The following is a 23584-nucleotide window of genomic DNA, read 5'->3' on the forward strand; positions in this document are numbered from 1 at the left end:
CGTGAGGGAGGTATAGTGGGAGGGGGCAAAAGAGGGAGAGGCAGCTGGGTGTGAGCATGCATGATCCACCCTCTTTCCCCCTCTGTGTGCCACTGGCTGCTGTGTCTTTCTCAAACACACAGAATCAAAAAGTTAGGCAAAGTCTGTCTCAGCTCCAATAGCTAGCAGACACCCACTGCAACGCCCTGCACAGCACCAGGCTCTCTCTCTCTTTCTCTCATTCACCCTCTCTTTCTCTCCTTCAGACACACACACACGCGTGCGCACGCACACACAAACACGCACGCACACACACACACACACACACACACACACACACACACACACACACACACACACACACACACACACGCACACACACGCACCACACACACACACACACACGCGCACACACACACACACACACACACACACACACACACACACACACACACACACACACACACACACACACACACACACACACACACACACCCATCACTCCTGGCAGAGAGAAGAAGACAGGAATACAGGAGAGCCTTTTACACACCACCTCTCCCGGCCACTCAACCCAGACGTTCGACAGACGCTTTTTTGCCCAGGATGTGGAGTCTGCTCTTGTGGGTCACCTTTGGATTACTGGCCTCCTCCAGGTCGGAACATCACGCTGAAGGTGAGGAGGGTTTCTCTGACCGCTGCCCAGACGGACAGCTCTCTTTGTTGTTTCATTCTATCTGCTCTCCGGCTGGAAACACTCCTTTGTTACAGGATTTTTACACCCAGGCATGCTTTGGAGAATGCTCTATGGGGCTTAGAGCTGAGCATGGTTTGAGAACTTGAGCGTGTGTGTGTGTGTGTGTGTGTGTGTGTGTGTGTGTGTGTGTGTGTGTGTGTGTGTGTGTGTGTGTGTGTGTGTGTGTGTGTGTGTGTGTGTGTGTGTGTGTGTGTGTGTGTGTGTGTGTGTGTGTGTGTGTGTGTGTGTGTGTGTGTGACCAGAAGACACTGTGAGACAGGCTATGGTCTGATGCTGCCCGTGTAGACTGGATGAGTTGATGCCGGCAAGACAGCAAGCGTGCGCGACTCCAGCTCAGACAGGCTTACGTCTGGCAGGCTGAGACTCTGCCGATAGACACAAAGGAGACTGGTGCTTTTGCTACACTCTCTCTTTCTCTATCACACACACACAGGCACACACACAGTTACTCATGCGCTGGCAAGTGAGCCTGATATATCAGGGCTTTTCGTCTTCTTTTTGTTTGATTGGTCAGTGTAGCTTTCAGAGAGTGAGTGAGTGACTCCATGGCTTCAATTAGTGTCAGTGAGACAGACGGTGGGGATCTGTGCTGCCTGCCTGCCACGCTTGCTGCTCTTACTCTCTGACACAAAGGACGCTCATCAGTCGCTCTATACCTTACATTCTTCCTCACTGCCTCTTTTGTCTTTGTGTTCTTCCTCGTGCGGTGCGGTCGGTCGGTCGATCCGTGGAAGGATCTTGATTGGATTTGTTGCTCGCAGCGATATGTCCCTGCGGACAAGTTGCTGTAGAATCAAACAGGTCTGGGTTAGTCTGACTCGTCTCATGGGGGGTGGGGGGGGGGTCTTTTTGGCTCTGTGCCCAACAGCTTCGAGCCTACAATGCTCTAAATGTTACACACTTTAAAAAACAAAGTGGAGAGTTCTTAGGTAGCTTATATGAACTGTATGCTTATATGTTAATGGTGGTGGTGGGGGGGGGGGGGGGGGGGGTCTTCCACTGCTGTGTTTTGGAACACGTGCTCGCCCTCTGGCTAAACCTCGGGCACAAAGTGCCATGTTTTCTGTATTTACTATACTGTAGGTGTCGTGTCTGCATGCATGTCTGATGTCTGTGTGTTCTTTGCATTTACTCTCTCTGTGTGTGTGTGTGTGTGTGTGTGTGTGTGTGTGTGTGTGTGTGTGTGTGTGTGTGTGTGTGTGTGTGTGTGTGTGTGTGTGTGTGGGTGGGTGGGTGGGTGGGTGTGTGGGTGTGTGGGTGCGCACGTGTGTGTGTGGGTGCGCACGTGTGTGTTTTGTCCTTGTCTTTGAACCTGACATCCATGACTGTTTCCTCTAACGTCGTGATGTGGGGAGACCATGTTTCCATGCATGTAACCAAGATGAGATCAACAGACTATTACTTTGACCATATCTTTTATATGACCAAGCATGGACATATCCTGCCAGAACCGGCAAGTTAAGGCACTTTGATCGTGTACATTTATAATAAAAAACACACTACACTTAATAAAAATGTATATCCTGTGACTTTTTGGAGACAAAGCAATTGAAAGTTATCCACAGTTAGGCCTTAATCATATAGCATTACTGAATCTTGAGCAAACTTGAGCAAATAGCTTACTGTATTTGTTGATTCTCAATGACAGATATGTCTAATGCGGTATTATCAAAAGATCTGTTGAGAGCCACCACCCCATATGATCCTAATATGTGTGATGATGTTTCCTGTTGTTGAAAGTTTAATATGTTTGATGATCCTCCCCTAAGGGCAGAAAAGCACACTGTCACTTCTAAGAAAGCCAGTTTGACCACCCTCTTGAGCTGAGTTTCCCCATGCAAAGGAACAAACACACACACACACACACACACAGGCGCATGCGTGCGACGCGTGTGTGTGTGCGTGCGTGCGTGCGTGTGTGTGTGGCAGTATTTGCTTCCTTGGCGAGGCCACCCCTCCTGTACCTGTCCGTGTCACGTTTCAAGGTGAGGGTCAGTAAGGGGGCCCCTGTGCAGTGGGACCGGGACATGACAAAGAGGGCTTGTGCCCGCACAGAATCCAGAGCACCGTCTCCTGCCACATGAGACTCTCTTGGGCACGTGTTCGCCCCTTCCACACACCCAGTGTGTCCTCCTGGAGACACCAACCATCCTAAAAGCTCGATGACACTGCACTGCCTATCACACATTGGCTGCAGACTTTGGACAGTAATACAGAGTTTTGTTCAAATGGTTCCATTTGGTTCCATACATTCTGTGACTTAAATTTACACAGAGGATTTTACTGTGTAGTGTGTAGCTCAGAGCATTCGACCCACATCTACCTCAGACGCTGATCTGCATTTTAAAAGCATCTTTAATGGCCGAGGAATGGCACAGTACAATCCTGAGTGTCAAACTCAAAGTTAAGACACTTTGACATTCACATTTCGCTGTGTAGATGTCTGCTGCATCTGTTAAAATGCAGTTAAACGTATAAATTACATCTTAGAGCCTTCTCTTTTTTTGCTCACTAGCAGTCACCCTGTTCAGTGTTCACCCGCCCCTCGCCGTTGCTTTTCCTTCTCATATACACTAAAGTCTTTGTGGAACTGGGAAAGCTGCTGAAAAGAGCTCTGTAATGTATACAAGTCTGTGGTGCATGAGGCAAACTCAGGAATCTCTCAGCTCACCCAATCTTCAACTATTAGTCTACATTTAGTAGCTATACCCTGCATCAATATGTCAATATGGTATTAAGTTGTGTCTGTGTTGAGTCAAACCAGAGGATCCTCCTGCCATTATTCAGTCAGTTTGACTTTGTTTAACCAAATTCTAAACAAATAGTCTCAAAGTAGTTTGCTTTTAATTTAAATCATATAGCTTTCAAAGCATTTTAAAGATGAACAGCTATCACAACAAAACAACACATAGCACTAAAGAATAAATACATTTGATTTAAAAAAATATATAATCTCCTGAAGAAAAACATTATCATGGGAAGTAAAGTTGATGATGTTCATTTTGAGGTGGTCTTGGCTTAAAGGGATAGTTCACCCCCAAAATGACTTTTTTTCTATTGATTATATACACTCCATGGAGCCTTGAATACATGGAGATTGGTAAAAGCGCCTTTTTTGTTTTTGTCACAATCCTAAACCAATAATTCCATTGAGTCCATTGAGTCTCCTAGTCCTACCAGAGACTGGTGTCTCCATTGAGTCTCCTACCAGAGACTGGTGTCTCCATTGAGTCTCCTACCAGAGACTGGCGTCTCCATTGAGTCTCCTACCAGAGACTGGTGTCTCCATTGAGTTTCCTACCAGAGACTGGTGTCTCCATTGAGTCTCCTACCAGAGACTGGCGTCTCCATTGAGTCTCCTACCAGAGACTGGCGTCTCCATTGAGTCTCATACCAGAGACTGGCGTCTCCATTGAGTCTCATACCAGAGACTGGCGTCTCCATTGAGTCATACCAGAGACTGGCGTCTCCATTGAGTCTCATACCAGAGACTGGCATCTCCATTGAGTCTCCTACCAGAGACTCCAGTCATCAAATTATTGGCTTGGGAATGAGACAAAAACAAACAAATGTCCATGAATTCAAGGCTACAATGTATAGAAAATAAGTAATTTTGGGTTAACTATCCATTTAAAGCATTCACGTGCAACCATCTTTGTCCTAACATCAGGGTCATCTTAAAGGTTGTATGCTTGTTTAAAGGGATAAATCTGTGAAACCTCATAAATGTTAAATTGTCTGCCCGGCAACGGATCCTCGAAACGAAAATAAACAAACAATACTGACAGACAGTGCAAGGACGACTTCAACAGGGAAAGCTGCAAAGTGTGCAGTTTTTTTTCCCCTTTCTCTCCAACCGAAAGACGGATTGTTATAAAGGAGTGTTGGAGGTCGAGCTGTCTCTGTTATCATGGATCATCTGTATTTGGGGGGCGTGAGTTCATTCACTGAGACCTTCACTCAATTTAGATTAGAGATTAAAAGCTGGGCTAAATCATTTCAAGTCAACACAGAACGAATAAATAGACACCGGCAACCACTGACGTCTTTAAAAGAACGTACTTAAGCAGACATTTGAGGTAGAGAGAATGGAAACAAGGACAAAGGCTAGAGAGGTTCCTTCAGGTGACCTTCAGGTGGGTTGTGTGTGTGGGTGTAGTGAAGGTAGGTGAATTCCGCACGCGCACGTGTGTGTATGTGTGCGTGCGCGTGTCTGTACATGTGCAAGCTCTCGGGCTGGGGACGGGGGATCTCATGTTTCACCTGTCCCACTGGTCCACGGACCCGTGACCAGTGAGGTGAGGGCTAGACATAACATGCCTGCTGACAGAGCAACTTCTGTGGAGGAGAAACCAGAGAACACGAGGAACTGGATCATTATCACACACTCGCGGTCACAAGGCATATGCAAACCAGCCGCGGATAAAAGGATGTCACAGGCCTAATGTGCACACATGTATGCGGCGTATGAGAAAGGTTCAGTGAGAACATAGTGCACGACTGTACGTCCTGGTAGCTGGTAGGGCTGTCCTCAACGAAATAAATTCTAAAGTCGCCTAATCATCCTTGGAATTTGTCGACTAATCGATTTTTGATCAACTCGACAGATCTGTAAAATTGTGTTTGCTGCCTTTTCAGATTGGTGAGGTTGAGAACTGAACATCAGAATTATTGTTTATATCTATATATTATACACAACACAACATAAAAAGACAGGAGAGAGAGCCTGAGAAACGGCTACCACATACAAGCATTTGCAGCAGGCACTCAAATGGCCTCTTTGTAGGCCCTGTAATTGGAATGAGTGGACTTTAAATCGTTTGACTATGTGCAGGTACATGAGACATAATGTACACATGCTAATGTTGATTAAACATAACAATGGCTACTGGCTATTGACATAAAGAAAGAGTTATATAGTTTACAAGAGATGTGCATGGGGGGGGAAAGCATAACAAAGTCTGTGTCAACAAAGTCTTGTTGACAAAGTCCAACTCCAAACTGACAGATTAATAGATTCTTTGGCTTTAAGTGGACAGCCCTATCCATGCGCACCCCCCTTATTGTTTTTTCTAGTTTGGATTTTTGGGATCCATAGGACCTCTAATATACAGATTTTGATGATCCCAAGAACAAAAATGCCCCAAAGTATGTTTTTTTCAATGTTTTAGACCTGCCAAATTGCTGTCTGGAACACCGGCGAGACTGTCGTTCGGAGACTGTGGCACGCTCAAATTTAGAGATAGACCAAAGATAGAGATACCATTTGATTCTAGACAACCTCAGGTTTCCAATGGGACCAACCTTGTCATGCCACCTTGTCGGGAAGGGGGTAAATACCTAATTGATTTGACTACATTTTGGCGAGAGAAACAGCCATAGTTATTTTCCAAAAGGTCCCTTTAGCTGTCACAATATGTGAATGGAAATGGGTTACATGGATACCTTCAAGCCTCCCCTTTACAGACATGCCAAATTTATGCCAATCTCATGCCGTTTTGGGCAAGAACCATGACGTTTTATACATGCAGTACAAATGTGTAATTTCTGCCTATTGTAAAAATGAGACCACTTTACTGTATCTATAGCTGTATCTAAACCACTGTACTGCATCTATATCTGTATGAGACCACTGTACTGCATCTAGACTACTGTGCTGCATATCTATAGACATCTGAAATGTATCTATAAACCACTGTACTGCATATTTATAGACCATTGTACTGCATCTATAGACCCCATACATTGACCACTGCACTGCATATAGATCACTGTACTGCATCTCAACTCAACTCAACACAAAAAGTATTTATAAAGCATTTAAAATGACCAGGTACACCCAAAGTGCTGTAGAGGTTAAAATACAATTGAAATAGAAACTAAAACAAAACATTGGCATCTGTAAAGGAAGATCATGGACTGCCAGGCTCAGCTGTCACTAAAGATCAGACAGAAGGAATTTGTCTTTAATACAGATTGACTTAATATCCATTGACTGGGCAGCTCTATGTGTAGGGAGCTAGGGGCAAGATATTTCACAGCCTGGGGGGTCGAGGCTCTGGAACAGCTTGTCCCCAGTGGGAGGCAGTCACTGCGAAGGCTCGGTAGATGAAGTTCTGTGGTCTACATATCCACTAGAGTGGTCTACTGATGCACTAGAGTGGTCTAAGCATGCACTAGTGTGGTCTAAACAAGCACTAGTGTGGTCTAAACATGCACTAGAGTGGTATAAACATGCACTAGAGTGGTCTAAACATGCACTAGAGTGGTATAAACATGCACTAGAGTGGTCTAAACATGCACTAGAGTGGACTACATGTGAAGTGAACAAAACAAGGGATGTCACCAGAACATTTAAAATAACGTTTTACATGATTTTACTGTGCCAACACTGCTTGTTGCTGAAGGCATCTTTAGTCCCGTGTATTTGCGTGGATGCTTGTCCATGGGCGTAATAGCCTTGTGTGTGTGTGTGTGTGTGTGTGTGTGTGTGTGTGGGGGGGGGGGGGGTCCATGTGTGGGTGTGTGTGTAATGTAATGTTCTTCATAGCTGCCAATGAGCGGTACAACAAGAAAGAGAAAAAGTGGAACAGAAGGCCTGTCTATTTCTGCGAGAGCACGAGAGCAGCTGGAGTTTTTTGGCAGCCTGCTGTGTTAAAGTTCTTTATTTCTGTCAGGCTCTGTACAAGCCCAGACCCTCCATGATCGCCCTGGTTCTTTCAGTTCCATTAGGTGACAATAATGTCTTTGGTAGAGTCGCCGCCTTTGCCTAGCAGGCTCCTGCACTTTACAAAGACACCCATGACCACTGTCTCTGCATACTAATAGAATGCACCCCTGATTCATGAGTTCTCGCCTCCTTTCAGAACACTGACAAGCAGCGTTTGTCTTTGATCTTACTGGGTAAGATCAGGAGATGCTGTTGTGAGGTTCGGGGAGACACTGTGACTTGGAGTGGAGTGGTGCATGACAGTCAGTGATGGACAGTAACAAAGTACATTTAGTTGAAAACCTGACTTTCACTTGTCCCCTTATTATAAATAAGTTAATTCATAATGAATTAATATAATAATAATATAATTGATATAATATAATATAATTGATGCATTACACATTGACTATACTATACTATACTTTATTCATTCATTCAACCTGCCCGTGCCGAGGTCTTTCAGCCGTGTCTTATTCAAGGCGAATAGGTCCGTAATAGGTCCGTGTTAAATGAGCGACGGGCCGTGATCGGCCTTAAACAAAGCTCCTTTTAATTATAATCGGAATCTGGGATTAGAATCTGAGATAAAAGCATGTCAAAAATCAAAACAAACCGGGGGTGGATGGCCATTGGCCGCGACCATTTTGATTTTCGGGTTTAGATCGTGGTAGCATTCCAGAGCTAACCATATGTAGCTTTGGACCGCGACCAACCTTAATCAATACTGTATAAAACATTAAAAGACGGAGATCTCCGTCCATGGGTAGTCAATGTGTTTAGGAAATCAAGCCCTATTTCAAAGTTCCTTATTTTTACAAGTTCAAGTGTTAACTCAAGTACGACTTGCACAACTTACATTTTCACTGTGTGATATTTGACCACTATCTATACTTCGACTGGCCCTAGTCAAAAAATCCTATAGGATTTTTAAAAATTCGAATAGGATTGCGAAAATCCTATTCGATCATAATGAATTAATAAGCAGTTGAGACGAATAACAGTCTAACTCCATAATTTATTCTGAACCCTCCCCGAAAAGGCCTAGCTGTCCTGACCCCTTATCCATAATTCATACATTATGGATAATTAGTGTGGATTTAGACTGTTATTCGTCTCAAATGCTCACTATAAGGGTGCGTGCGTGCGTGCGTGCGTGCGTGCGTGCGTGCGTGCGTGCGTGCCTTACCAATCCTATTGGTTCCAAGTGGTTTCTTTTGGAATTCAATAGGAGTTTGGTTCCAAATTCTAATAGGATTCCTATAGGATTTTTTGACTAGGGGGATTGAGTAGGCTACAACTGGTGACAGTTGAAGTCAGTGGCATGTGTGTGTGTGTGTGTGTGTGTGTGTGTGTGTGTGTGTGTGTGTGTGTGTGTGTGTGTGTGTGTGTGTGTGTGTGTGTGTGTGTGTGTGTGTGTGTGTGTGTGTGTGTGTGTGTGTGTGTGTGTGTGTGTGTGTGTGTGTGTGTGTGTGTGTGTGTGTGTGTGTGTGTGCGTGCGTGCGTGCGTGCGTGCGTGCGTGCGTGCGTGCGTGCGTGCGTGCGTGCGTGCGTGCGTGCGTGCGTGCGTGCGTGCGTGCGTGCGTGCGTGCGTGCGTGCGTGCGTGCGTGCGTGCGTGCGTGCGTGCGTGCGTGCGTGCGTGCGTGCGTGCGTGCGTGCGTGCGTGCGTGCGTGCGTGCGTGCGTGCGTGCGTGCGTGCGTGCGTGCGTGCGTGCGTGCGTGCGTGCGTGCGTGCGTGCGTGCGTGCGTGCGTGCGTGCGTGCGTGCGTGCGTGCGTGCGTGCGTGCGTGCGTGCGCCTCCCTTCTTGCCTCTAACGGCAGAAGGGAGTGGTTTCCTGTTCCTGTCAGTGCACCTCATAAAGGCAGAAGGCCTATGGGGAAGTTTGCTTATGTTTTAGGTGTTCAAATAATCTCACTTTTATCAAATTCAAAGTGCCATTAATGCTGACAAGAACAACCATGGAAACATGGTTAATTTTATATCTTAAAGGTTAAGATGACAGCTAGCCAATAAACATAAGTACCATCATCATTGATGCAATAATATCTATTTTGTCTGAAGCTGCATAGGAATCATGATGAGAGCCAAATTGTGTTTGCTGCATCTGGTAGCTTTACAGTGTAATTACCGGGTGGTACTGTCAATAATGATCTTAGCCTTGAAGTTCTGTTATTTATCTTATCCTTGGTGTTGAGATGGGTTTCCTTGCTGCAGTTTGTGTCCGTTTGTTGCTTTCTGTATTGCCCAGTGATGGCTTTGAAAGTTGACACATCAAAAGAAGTGCACAAGCTTCCCTACAAATGTGCCTTCTCTCTTCATGTCTAAACAATTAACCAAATAAATGGACATGGAAGAATGACACCATTGTCAAGAACTGTGTGCCAGTTATTGTCTGGAAAATGTTGTCTTTTTAGAGCAATTAATCCAGTTATATGTTATATGTGAGAGTGCAAAAAGGTATAGGCTTCAATCTTTGCATTTATATACATTTTACAGTATAAACTTGATGCTTGCTATTCTTGACCTGTCTCTGAGTGAGACTCTTTAGCTTAAATTATTTTGGAAGTTCTCCGTTAAATAGTCGACCAAGGGGAGCCAATGTGCTCGAACATGGACAAAACCTGTAGTTATCTGATGGGATGTATGCATGTTTGGTTAGCACCTACTGCTCTGATATTTCCCCTCCAGTGAATCAAGCTGCTGTTTCTTGTTATGAAAACTAAATCTAACATTCTCACACTGCTGTTTGCTGTACTGTATATTCAGGGGGAAACCATGGCGATATCTCTGTGGAGACAGAGTCAGCGTGGCACATGCTCTATCTCAAGGGTGTTTTAAACGTGGGTGGGTGCCAGTGTTGTGCACAGAGAATCTACAAGCTCATGGATTCATTGATTAAGATGTTGATTGACAATTTTTATATGTAAAAACAAACATTTAGTAATTTACACACCACCATCAAACGGATAATACGCGAAAAAAAGCTTAAAGCTAATTTCCATTGTGGTTCCCCCGCAACACATAGTGAGCTTGTATATTGGCTATTCTCTTTGCATGCTTCAGGGGACTGAGTCTCTCCCTAGTGTCATATGGGACACTGGCAGGTGGCCGCGCCACATTGTGAGCTTGTAGATCTTAGCCTGACACTGAATTTTAATTTTGTTTCACCGCCAGAAGATATTTTTGATGGCTGTATATATATACAGTATATATATATCACCGGTCTAGTTATTATCTATAAATGCACCAAGTCTCTGTGTGTACTGTGTACGTACGTGTGTACGTGTGTACGTACGTCTGTTATCCACGTAACTCGAAAACCGTTCAAATTTGACATGCAGTGCCCGGTGTCGAGTCCATCGGATAGCCAATGCCTCTTCCAGGGTTACCCTATATCTCCATATATGGAGCTGGCCTGTTCTAACATCACAATGGTTGTTATGACATCACAATGGTGTTGTGACATCTGCATAGACTCTATATTTGGGCATGCCTGACAAAGAACTTCATATATGGGCATAAAAGGGACACAGATAATGGAATTAATTCTGTACTGGCGCATGTCTTGAGTCTACAGGGTTTGATGAGGTCAGATCAACATGTCAGAACAGGAAGGATCAACATATGGAATGTCAGAACATGTCAGCTCTGGAGATCTAAGAGTTTGAGGTCAGATGTAGAGTTGCTGGCCGGCTCCGTATATGCAGATGTAGGTGATGATCCAGTCTTCTGCATGTATGGTTATCCAGGGTTAGATGAGGTCAGTGTCGTGATCTTCATAATGGAGATGGCCATATATGGTGGCGTGACGTGTCACGAGGCGTGACCATATATGGAGGTATGATGTAACGAGGCGTGACCATATATGGGGGCGTGATGTCACGAGGCATGACCATATATGGAGGCATGATGTCACGAGGCGCTAAAATAGCCGATTTGCTCGTCTACACATGACGTAAATTCTCCATTCATTGTCAATGGGAATTTAGTCTTTGTGTAGAACAAAAATAGCCAATTTGACACTATAGCTGACTAGCAGTGGGTCCACAGCCCAAACCTGGATCCTGACCCACTGTTTGGCATGACCACGTTCAATGAGGCATTTAATGTGGTCAATGCATGCCTCATTCCTACTCTGTATAGTACGACCTTTGCCAAAAAGATCAGATCTACAACAAGCTCCACACCCACAACACCAGAGGGAGTTCAACAAACCATGTGCAACCCAGATTTCTGCACAAACAAGGGAATAAATTAATTTAAATTAATTTCGCTCCTATGCCACCAAAATGTGGAAAGCCCTACCAACAGTCATTAAGACATGCGAATCCCTTGACTCCTTCAAAACCGCCCTCAAAGGGCACCTACGGACGGCTGCAATTCAAACTGGCCCAGTAAATTCTGAATCCTCCACCCACCCCTTTTTCCCCTCAATGTATATATATTTTTTCCCTTTTTACGTCTCTAAATGTTATGATGAATTGAAAATGGTGGACCCTCTTGTAAACAAGTGTAATGCTTTATTGTGTCGTCCACACACAGTTGACAGTTTTTGTATTGAGTTGTATTGAGTTGTAACTCTTGAGCGATGGATTAGGCTATACGCTAAATGAAGCTTAAAGGCCCATGCCTTTTGCAACCAGATCTTGATTTAAAGATGGAGTGCTGTGATTTCTTTCCACCCTAAAACATGATCAACAGGTATTATTATTATATAAGGAAGAAGCTTTATTTCATAAAGTGTACAGTATTTGTTAAAATGTAGACAAGCCCACTAGTTCATTAAAGGGAAATACCACTCATTTTCAACATTTAACTAGTTCTAGACTACACTCTAAGGAATATTAATGACATAGTTTAATGTTGAAAAAAGTATGCCTGGTTTGCCTGGTGGGTGGTGGTGATCCACCTGAACTGAAGCCGCACCCACAGCTGTTGTTGTATGATAAAGGGGGAGGTGTTAGGGGAGGGGATGATATTGTGATGTCACTATATCACCGTTTTTTTCATTGACACGTTTGACTGTCAAGGTTTCAGCCTCCAGGAAGAAACCCTAAATACCAAGTGAAGACCTCATTGCACTTAACCACACCAAGGCGTCTAATGTAGTACAAAACTCTTGACACTCCATCTTTAATGATGTTTGGGAGACAAGAAACACATTCCTATGGTGTTTTTATGTGGGCAATATGTGTTTTAGATAAGTAGAAGAAGAAGTGTCTGTGATGTCACAGACACTGGTCTCACTTCCTTCCTGGGCTATATTTTGTCTCAGTAAGACAGCCCTCCCCCTCTGCACAAGGTACACCAAAGCATTATGATATATGATATGATATGATATAGTACTTTATTGTCAGTTCACACTGAAATTTGTCTTGCGACACAGCAGCCAAGTATGCAGAACACATATACGCACATTTGACATAACACAAAGAACAAGACAATTTACATACATAAAGACATGAAGACAAGAGCAATATCCACCGCTTAGATTATCCTGTGGCTACTACAACTCCTGATTAAGCCTCAAGGTCGACTGGTGGACAAAGGACCTCTTTAGTCTGACCTTATTGTATGCTGGTACACCATATATCCTTCCTGAAGGTAGCAACCTATATTCTCCATACAACACATGCTTAGTATTAGAGGTGATATTCCTTGCTAATTTTAGGATTATGGTCATTGTAGTAATCCAGCAATCCAGTCAAACCCTATACTAGTCAAACACACATTATTATAGACTACATTATTGTTCTGGCCAGAGTGCAAACTTCAAATTGTGCTACTGTGAACGGTGAAATGTCCCTTTAATGATTGTGTAACACAGGGCCTTGGTCATAGTTGCGCTCTGTCTTGTTTAACTATTGATGAGCATTCCACTACAGAAGAGGAATATGCGGCCGACTTTCATACCATTCAATTATTTCGACTGGGTTTAGCTCATTTTTCTCCCTCAGGAAAAGAAGAAGCCATTCCCCCCGTTTTTTTAAAGATCCGCCCAATATGACAATATTCATGCTTAACCTGTTAAAACCGGGAAAGCATCTGTATCATTTTAGAATTTAGTTATATAGAAACATACTGTAAGTTTTTTCCAGAAACCTCTTAGGATTTAGAACAGTGGTTTTCAAAAATAGCAGATAAACAAGCTTCGTGGCAGCTTGTACATCTGCTATTTTAGAACAATTTAAATGTGTTTGCATTTTTTTAACACAAATCTTCTCTTCTGGGGGTCCCTGGCACAAAACATTTTCAGATGGGGGACCGCAGCCATATATAAATTTGGGGGTCCTCATGAAAAAGAAAAATCAGAACTACTGATTTAGTAGCTCTGGTCCATAGCCTTCTACTGAAGCAGTAGAAGGCTATGGACCAGAGCTACTGATTTAGTAGGCATCTGTAGAATTGGCCTCAGGTCTTAATGGGTTAAACCCTAGTTGAGCGAGTCTATCCTTTGGCACCCTCCCCTTTTCCCTCTTGTATCTGACAGGAGGATAAAACAACCCAAAAAGCTTGAGAGCTTACAGTATTTCCTTTGTGATCCATTGTGGAGTACAAATGTGTGAAAACCGATTGAATTCTAGTTTACTTCAGAGCCATGAACACGAGAATTTCTGTTAAACATTGGTTTACACGTTTGAGCAATACATAAGCAATTCATTGACATTCATATTTAGTTAAGAGCAGGAGTGGAACTGGTGAGACGTATACAGGGGCCCGGACAGGAGTCAACCCACAGAGTTTTGATTAATTGATCGGCAGAGTAGTTCCGGAGGAACGGATTGTGTCGCCCTGGTTTTTCCCTAATGGGACTGATCAAGGGTAGCTATACTGGGACGTAAGTCGGGACTTGATCACCCCGGCTGGGTCACCTGAGTGAGGGGTATGATGTTGGAAGACCCGAAACCCTGATGACCTTGGGATACATCACTGAGGATACGTCCCAGGTGCATCCATGCGATGTATTTTTTTTAGCTTGAATCAGCAGACATAAATGGGCAGCAGTGGCTCAGGGGTAGAGTGTGTGTGTGTGTGTGTGTGTGTGTGTGTGTGTGTGTGTGTGTGTGTGTGTGTGTGTGTGTGTGTGTGTGTGTGTGTGTGTGTGTGTGTGTGTGTGTGTGTGTGTGTGTGTGTGTGTGTGTGTGTGTGTGTGTGTGTGTGTGTGCGTGCGTGCGTGCGTGCGTGCGTGCGTGCGTGCGTGCGTGCGTGCGTGCGTGCGTGCGTGCGTGCGTGCGTGCGTGCGTGCGTGCGTGCGTGCGTGCGTGCGTGCGTGCGTGCGTGCGTGCGTGCGTGCGTGCGTGCGTGCGTGCGTGCGTGCGTGCGTGCGTGCGTGCGTGCGTGCGTGCGTGTTTCTATGTGCAGGGCGTTGCTGAAAATGAGCACCTGTGCTCAGCTACTTCCCTGGGTAAATAAAGAATTACGAATTATGAATGTGAATGTAATGCACATTCATACAGCTAGCCAAGAGAAAACAGCCTCGGCACTGATGTGGCAGGTCAAGTTTATGTGTATGTCCCAAATTGGGCAATTCATGGATGAGATGTTTTGTGACGCGAAGGTGTGCTTGCGCCCAATGAGGCAAGGAAGCTAGGCTGATTGATACAATCATTACAGCTGGGTCGTGCAAGACTCATGTGTCCCTGTATAAACTTGCTTAACTGCTTAATTTATGCAAATGTTTTTTACTTTTTGAGATTTTTTCAAATGTACTATAAATAAAATGTATGATTACTTAATCTGTATTATTTATCATTTCAGATCCAACTACGAGTGTGGAAGCACAATTCAACTCCCATGCACCAGGTAGGCTAAGTCATGCATTAATCGTATCAATTACCGTGAGTTTCAGAGTTCATGAAATAATAATACAATGTATTTGTATAGCACTTTTGATCCACTTTACCCTATATCATTTGTCGTATGACAATTAGTGGAAATAGCTGATCTTCAAGCTGTAGTAGTAAAAGCAACTCAGTGAAAGAAAGCGAAGATAAATGGACCAGTGACACCTGCTATTGTTCCCTCTCGGTTTAATGGTGCATTACACTGATTACAGGACGTCTTATATCTATTATATGTTTAATGGTGCATTACACTGATTACAGGACGTCTTATATCTATTATATGTTTAATGGTGCATTACACTGATTACAGGACGTCTTATATCCAGCGTTATATCAAAGTTATCAAATTGAGCTTTGAGGAAAATGTAGGCTTCGGTTCTTTTTTTTGTTGGCCATATACTGTATGAAGTTGGGACAATAACAGGAGATAACTCAAACTCCCATCCATGTACACAGTCAAATCTTTAATGTAAAGGAGTAAATGAACACAGCATGAACACCTACAATAGGAACTTGACTGAGGGACTGAGAAAGCATCAAGCTATTTCAAAGAGAGAGAGAGAGAGAGAGTCCTTTGTCCTGCTCACCTGGTCCTGACATGGTGCTCTTCATCACCAGTCCATGAACCACACAGATTAGCTGTATATGTGGAATTGCTCCTTCTTAAACTAAATTGTGTTGTATATGGAACATAATTACATAACCTACAGTGAAGCTGTTCACAAAAAGTTAACCTAACTTTGCTCCTAGGGAAAACATCCACATGATACTGTACATATGTTACTATTATTATATTTACACTCTTTGTTTTGAATGTTATGCTCTTTGTTTTGAATGTTATGTTATCTTTGTTGCTGCATTGTCTGTAGGCCTAAAAAAAAGTTTTACTCTTATGTAGGCCTACCTGTACACAAGATGTAACAATAAAGTACAGTACAACCTTTAACCCAAAGCCCTGCTTCTAGCTACAGTACAGTACTTTGTACAATGCTGAGTGTTAATTGAAGTGTACACTTTGTACACTCTGACGGTGTACAAATATTTTTAAACCAAATACACCCTGCCCTATGGGCTGGCAGTTGAGCGTGGTCTTGGTTGCTGCACTAGCGCCTCCTACAGGTTCGTCAGAGTGCCTGTTCGAGCAGAAGTGGGAAGGCTAGTTCCTCTGCACACTGTAGACAACCTCTGCGCACTTCACCCTTGTGCCTCACAAGGATGAAGTGTGCAGAGGTTGTCTACACCCTGCACCATCACCCTCCACCAGTAGGGGTTCGCAGAGACAGGAACTACATATGTACACGGAGGGAATTAGGCAATGACTGAAATTGGGGATAAAACTAAAACGACAACACGGCTGATGTCAGCTTTACATAACTGCATTACTGACCCACCAACCACACCAATATCCAGGTAGGGGTGGGTGGGGGTGGGGGCATTGTCACAAACCTAGGTAACAAACAAAAGCTATTCTCTTCAATCTGTCGCTGCCATTCACTTTAACAACACAATTTCTCCACTGCTACCTAACTGCAACCTACTATAACCCTGATCTGGTCTATATCCTGAACAGCTGACCCTTCGTCTGACCATGAGTATCCTGAGCACTCCTCACCTATTGAGGAGGAGCACACACCAGACCCCACAGAAGTTGACAAGCATGCAGAACCAGCGGCCACAGCCTCCGCACATGAAGCCTCAGCACCTGAAGCTGCCACATCTGAGACGGCGGATCATGCCACAGATTCTCCGGTGGTCCATGCCACAGATGCTCCGGCAGTCCCTTCTTTGGCCCCTGGTGACCATGAAGTGGAGGCCATGGCCACGGCGGCCGAGGCTCACGGAGAGGTGGAGGAAATGCACCTGTCAGCCACGCAGGCCACACACACCGGTCTGACCGAGGACCACCACGCACTGGGTGAAGGGAATGTGACCAGTGCCATTGGACCCACCAACCACACTGTGCCGGTGATAGAGATAGAAGAGCCCACAGGGTCCGGGATGATTCCGAACCCCACAGAGGAAGCCGCCATCGCTGCACAGACAACAGATGCGCCACAGCATGCAACAGATGCGGCAGAGCCTGCGACAGATGCGCCACAGCATGCAACAGATGCGCCACAGCATGCGACAGAGGCGGCGGAGCCTGCGACAGTGGCAGCGGAGCCTGCGACAGAGGCGGCGGAGCCTGCGACAGAGGCGGCGGCGCCAGCGCAGGATGCGGTACAACCTGGCGTTGCCGACGGCACAAAAGGTAACTGCTGCGGTGACATGAGACATGGATAACGCTTGAAAACTCAAAATGTTCCAGCCAAGGCTGTGGTTAAGGATAAAGAGTGGGGGTTTAGGCATCCTAAAATAACATTTAAATAGGAGAAGGTAATGCATGGTTCAAGACCAAGGCCTACTGCATACAGCTTGAATACAGAAATTGCCATATCTATAGATATGCTTGGAGAGCATAATGCTATATGGACTCAACTCCTAGTTTAAAAATATCAGCTGAGGTTGGCAGGTTTACAAAAGGCCACGAACAGTTGCTGTGGACCACTACTCTCTGTGCTACTGTGCCACTGTGGACCACTGTGCTCTCTACACAGGTCAAGCTGGGGCACAGCACATGGGTGCAATTATGAGCGTTGCTTTCTATAGTCCGTTGATATTGATATAGTGTGTGTGTGTGCGTGTGTGCGTGCGTGCATGTGTGCGTGTGTGTTTGTGTGCGTGTGCCGGCATGCCTTAAATCTCCTGCCTCTTTCCCTCTAAGCACCCATAATGATTATAAAATGTTCCTCTGATCAAAGTGGATCAATAATGTGGTTGTAGGGGAAAATACAGTAAGTGATTATTTTTTGATGGGGGAAATGAGGACCTTCTTTATCAATATAATTGTTCTACGTAGATTTGAATAAAGGAATTAATGCACACTGTCTTCACATGCTCAATAAAATAAAATGTTTAAAGGACCACTTTTCAACCTATCTTCATATAATAGGTCCACTAATAATCATGATAAAATGGTACATTTTTTTCTACTCAGTCTGTGTCTCATAGGAGGACTGTCGGCAGTTCAGAAACCCGTCCACCAGTGACATCATCGTTAGGCAGATTTTTTTTAAACAAGATTTTTTTTTACAAAAATGTTAGATTTTTATTATCGTGAGAACGATGGCTTCCATTATCGCATTGCAACTTTTCAGGACAGTTTCTATTAGCTTGGATTCCCCATCGATGATGTCACTGATGATGCCCACAGCACTCCTATGAGACACAAAATTGTGCCATTTTATCATGATTAGTGAGGACCTATTATATGAAGATAGGTTGAAAAGTGGTGAAGTGGTCCTTTAATGAAACGTTTATTTTGTTGAGCCCCCTTGGCCCCCTTTTTTCCCCTACACCAAATCAATGCCGAAAAGTCCCGATTCCCAAGCTCACAACATGTTGCATTGCACTTTGTGTTGAGAGCTTGTAGATCACCTACTTTTGTGGAATGTTGCCTATTATGATGTGCAAGGAATAGGAACACTAGGGTTCATGTGGTTAAATAACATATAGTATGGGTTATCCTTTCAGTACTATATTGTCCTCTCAGAACATGACTGGCTACTTTCAACATTGTGCTATAACTATGTCATATACCTTAGAGCTGTTTTGTGGAAATCAGAAAAAGGTCCTGCCCTTCTGTGTTGCCTAGAACTGGAGAATTGATTATTGGGGTCATGTGATCAGTCAGAGACATATAGGGAAGGTGTTCTGTGCAGGCCAAAGAATTCACCTTCCGTTACGTATGTCACTGATCACATGACCCAATAATCTATACTCCAGTTCTAGGCAACACAGAGGGGGGACGACGTGTTTTTGTATTTCCACACAATAACTCTAAGGTAGGCCTGGGCCGTGGCTCAGCGGTCCAGGCACGTTGGCTGGTAATCCAGTCTGGCAGTGTTCCGCGGGTTCGACTCCCGATCCCGACGGCCTTTACTGCATGTCATCCCCCCATCTCTCTCCCCATTTCCTGTCAGCCTACTGTCTGTCCCTCCATAAAAAATATAAAATAAAGGCGAAAGCCACACAAAAAATAAACATTTAATAACTCTAAGGTATATTACCGTAATGACATAGTTCAATGTTAAAAATGAGTGGCATTCCCCGAACACTAACCCCAACCTCAAAATTAGCTATATGTACATACCATAGTTAAACATACAGGTTTGTGGTATGAAACCACTTGATGTCATCCAAGTTTTACAATACAGGAAAGATTTCTGAGAAACAGCAGCACACCCTTCCAGTCACATGCAACAAGTTTCAGCATGACTAAAGAAACTTTCAGAGCTCAGCACGCCCCCTAGTGTTAGATAGACAGGATTGGTGCATGGTGACAGGCAGCTAATGGTAGTAAAATGGTTCCAACTGTTGCCTGGGTGACGGGGCCTATAGTGCTACTGCTAATTTCCTCTTTTTTCCACTCTCCCTCTTTGCTGTAATAGCATGCAGACACACCGGTCATTTATCTTGCATCCCTGCAGCAGGCTCTTGGTAGTCTTATGTAGTCTACTGTAGATGGGTAGTAAGTAGAATTATTTAGGCTAGGTGAATGTACAGCACAGTAAATATCAGTACAGCCCAGAAACTGACACAAACGATTCAATAGTGCAAGAAATATATATATTTTTTCTATGTATCAGAATCAGGGAAATATAGACGCTTTTATTACTTGCGCAAGCAGAGCGCGCAAGTACTGTGGTCGGCTGGGTATGTCAGTGTTGTCACCCGTATGTCGGTGTTGTACACTGGCCAATAAGGGACCACCATTCCTGATGACGTAACTAAGGTACGTTTGGTGATCGTGATACTTGTGTGCAAGGCGTAAATTGGCACCTTGGCAGAGTGAATTTCTAGTTCTAATTAATCTTTTCTCAACATTTAAATATAAGCTTGAAGATTAGCCCACATTCTTTAGGTGATGGATGAAGAAAAGAGACAATAAACACATTATGCATTCATTATATAGAACATGGGTTTTCAACAGGTGGTCAGTGAAGGTATTACATGTGGTCCCTGACCATGCATTTAGTAATGTAGCAAGCAAAGATTTTGTATATTTCTTCCAAGGAACAGCGTGCAGTGAACCTTTGTGCACTGTTCCGTGGAAGTGTGTTCATGCTGTCAGTTACTGGGAAGTATGAGGTTAAGAAATTTCACAGAAAAGGGAGATAGAATCTCAGAAGGGTAAGCGTGTACCTGCTCACCTGATTCAGTCATCATTAGGAAATGTGCCTGTATACTATAATCATGTCATCATGTGTCTGCTCTGTCAGTAGGCCTACTGTATATCAGTTAACGGTTGGATAAAGTAAGAGAATGGAAAAAGGGGGGAATAGATCAGTGGTTCTAAAAGAAATGAGGAAAGAAAAACTCTTTTGGCTCTGGACCACTCGTATATTTCAGTTAAATAATGCTTGGGCTTGATTTAATTTGTTTAATACGTTTATTTAAAAGAGCAGAATCAACGTTTCGACCCTTCAAGACCCGGAAGGGTCGAAACGTTGATTCTGCTCTTCTAAATAAACTTATTGGGAGCTCAAGATATGGTGTGTGGACATCCTACCTTTTTTCTGTGTGTATATTTTTGTTCAGCACCCGTCAACTTTTTCTGAGATGTGCGTGCTTCCCTTTTGGAGTGTGTCTGATTGATGATTGTCCCTTCTGTCTTCTTCCCCTGCAGCCCCAGTGCAGCCCAAGGGGAGGATGAGTCCTGTTGACAGCGAACCGCCCGCTGAACCGGAGGCCAAAACGACTCCATCAAGTCAGTGAACCCATTATGCAGTCTGTTTCTTTTTAATTATAATATCTGTATTGAATTTTTAAGCTTTCACAGTGTCATAAATGTATACAAACACAAACAAAAAACAAAAAGAAAGGGGCAAGCAGCACATCATCATGGAACTATGGATACACAATACAGTTAGATATTCATAAAAGATATCTGTAGTACATACAACACACATGGGCACATCAAAAGGCAAATTGCAAGAGTACAGCTGGGGCTCTCCAATCCAATGAATCACTTCCTTTATAAATCAGAGTAGATAGATCCCTGGGCAAGTAATCTATGAGTGGCCACCAAATATTCATAAAGTTGTTTTCTCTCTTTTAATTTGGCAACATTGGAAGAACTCTATAGATTTCTCTATACCACTGAGTTACTGATGGAGGTGTTTCGTGAACAAAATGCATTTTCTAGCTACACAGAGAAGCTTATTGAGTAGCTTAGCTCTTCTAGGATCCAATACCCTAATTTTTTATGGCAGCCCTAATAAAAATTGCCCAGGATATTTACAGATCGTAGACTTCATAATTGAACTCAAGTATTTTGTCACACAGGACCAAATGCAGTCTGTTTCTAACACCCTGAATGTCATACATATTACAGTGGGGGGAAGAAAGGTGATAGAAAATGCACTCATTACCAATAATGACGTGTATTTATTACAAAATGTATTACACCCACATCCACTGTTTTTCTTTGCTAATGTTGAGTAATTGCTGGCTGTTCCTTAATGGTTCCGTGCTCTAGAATAGATTTAATGGATATGTTACTTTAATAGAAATGAGTAATTGCTTGCTATGTCTTCCAGATTGGTGGATCGTTGGTGTGATAGCGGCCGTGCTTGCCGTTCTACTCGCTACGTTCTATGTCGCCAAAAGAAAAAGGTAAATCTGTCACTGTAATCAGCTGCATTTTGCTTTGGACAGCATTTGTTCAACAGCAGGACCTGACACCTGTCTTTCCATGTGGCATTTGCTCATTTGTTAGCATATTTGTTACTGAAAAATCAAATGATGTGGATCTCAGGATTCACATGGGAATTGCGTGACTCCAATGTGGATCTCAGTGTCCTTGTGGCCAGGCTACATCAGTCACTATATGGGCCCGATTCACTAAGCTGTTTACACCCATGTTTTGGGTGCAAAGGAATTGTCCAAACGTAGTAGTCTAAATGGTAAATGGTGCATTTATAATAGTGCCTTTATCCTGTGTCTATGTAAATCCTGTGATTTACATAGATTGTGCATTACATTCACCCATTCAGACACACACATATTCATACACCGATGGTGGCGGAAACCATGCAAGGCACCAACCAGCACATCAGGAGCAATTAGGGGTTCAGCGTCTTGCTCAAGGACACTTCGACACTAACTCTGGGGGAGCCCGGGTTCGAACTGGCAAACTTGCGTTTACCACTCTACCCCTGAGCCACCTCTGATTCAGTAATCTTTTTTTGTCAGTGAATTTTGTGGAGGGCCACTCTTTCTCAAGTCTGCTCGGATGCAGACTTACATGGGACCAAAGCTTGTTGTATGTCATTTGAATTCCTTATTCTAGACTACTAATGTAGAGGAAGTTTGGAAAATTCCGTTACACCCACAATATGGGTGGGCGGGTGCTGAGAAACACTGAACTAAACCATCTTTCCTGCAGCTGGTGTGGTAAGCAGCAGACCCTGATGATCACAGCCAAAGATGGCAGTGAGGGCAACGGGGCGGCGTCATCCTCCGTAGCCAGCGCCCGTGCTGAGGAGAGAGAACAGGAGATGGTGACCCTGATGAACAAGGAGAAGATCCAGGAGAATGGAAATAACACAGAGGAGTTCACCGTCATCACACTAGAAGAGTCACCGGATAAAGAACAGCTGTAGTGAACGCCGGCTACAAGGCTGGGACAGCAGGAATTGGTGGGAAACGGTGTGTGTGTGTGTGTGTGTGTGTGTGTGTGTGTGTGTGTGTGTGTGTGTGTGTGTGTGTGTGTGTGTGTGTGTGTGTGTGTGTGTGTGTGTGTGTGTGTGTGTGTGTGTGTGTGTGTGTGTGTGTGTGTGTGTGTGTGTGTGTGTGTGTGTGTGTGTGTGTGACTGCGTGCATGTGTGTGTGTGTGTGTGTGTGTGTGGTGGGGGTGGGGCTAAAATGTAACGAAGCTAACAAGGTTGATATGAACACTGTGGTTGCCAGCAGCAAATGAACATTGAAAACACACTCAAGCATTGGTGGGTGTTGTATGTAGGGTTGAATGGCCTCATAAACCATTACGTGCAGGATTCTATTGTGTATATATTCTCTTGTGCCCCGGTGGTGGCCATTTTGCTCAGATTTTATGACATAAGAGCAAAATGGCCGCTGTGTGAATATTGTCAATGCTCCTTAACCATGAACCCTAGCGTCTCTACTCTGTCGAACTCTGTCAAAAATCACATTCGGCCGAAATAGGAGGACATTGGGTGAAAATTGTCTATCT

The 23584-nt window shown here is 44.1% G+C and overlaps 1 protein-coding gene across 1 annotated transcript; it reads left to right on the plus strand.

The window, feature by feature from the left end:
- Positions 1 to 378: 378 nt before the first annotated feature.
- LOC306924113 (uncharacterized protein) lies at positions 379 to 23012 on the plus strand. Its single transcript, XM_079502464.1, has 6 exons — positions 379 to 652; positions 15203 to 15247; positions 16859 to 17539; positions 21017 to 21097; positions 21930 to 22005; positions 22778 to 23012. Exons 1-6 carry the CDS (start codon positions 583 to 585, stop codon positions 22992 to 22994), a joined length of 1170 nt encoding a protein of 389 aa, XP_079358590.1. The 5' UTR covers positions 379 to 582; the 3' UTR covers positions 22995 to 23012.
- The last annotated feature ends 572 nt before the right edge of the window (positions 23013 to 23584 follow it).

Source organism: Electrona antarctica, assembly GCF_951216825.1.
Source record: "Electrona antarctica genome assembly, chromosome: 5".
Lineage (NCBI taxonomy): Eukaryota > Metazoa > Chordata > Actinopteri > Myctophiformes > Myctophidae > Electrona > Electrona antarctica.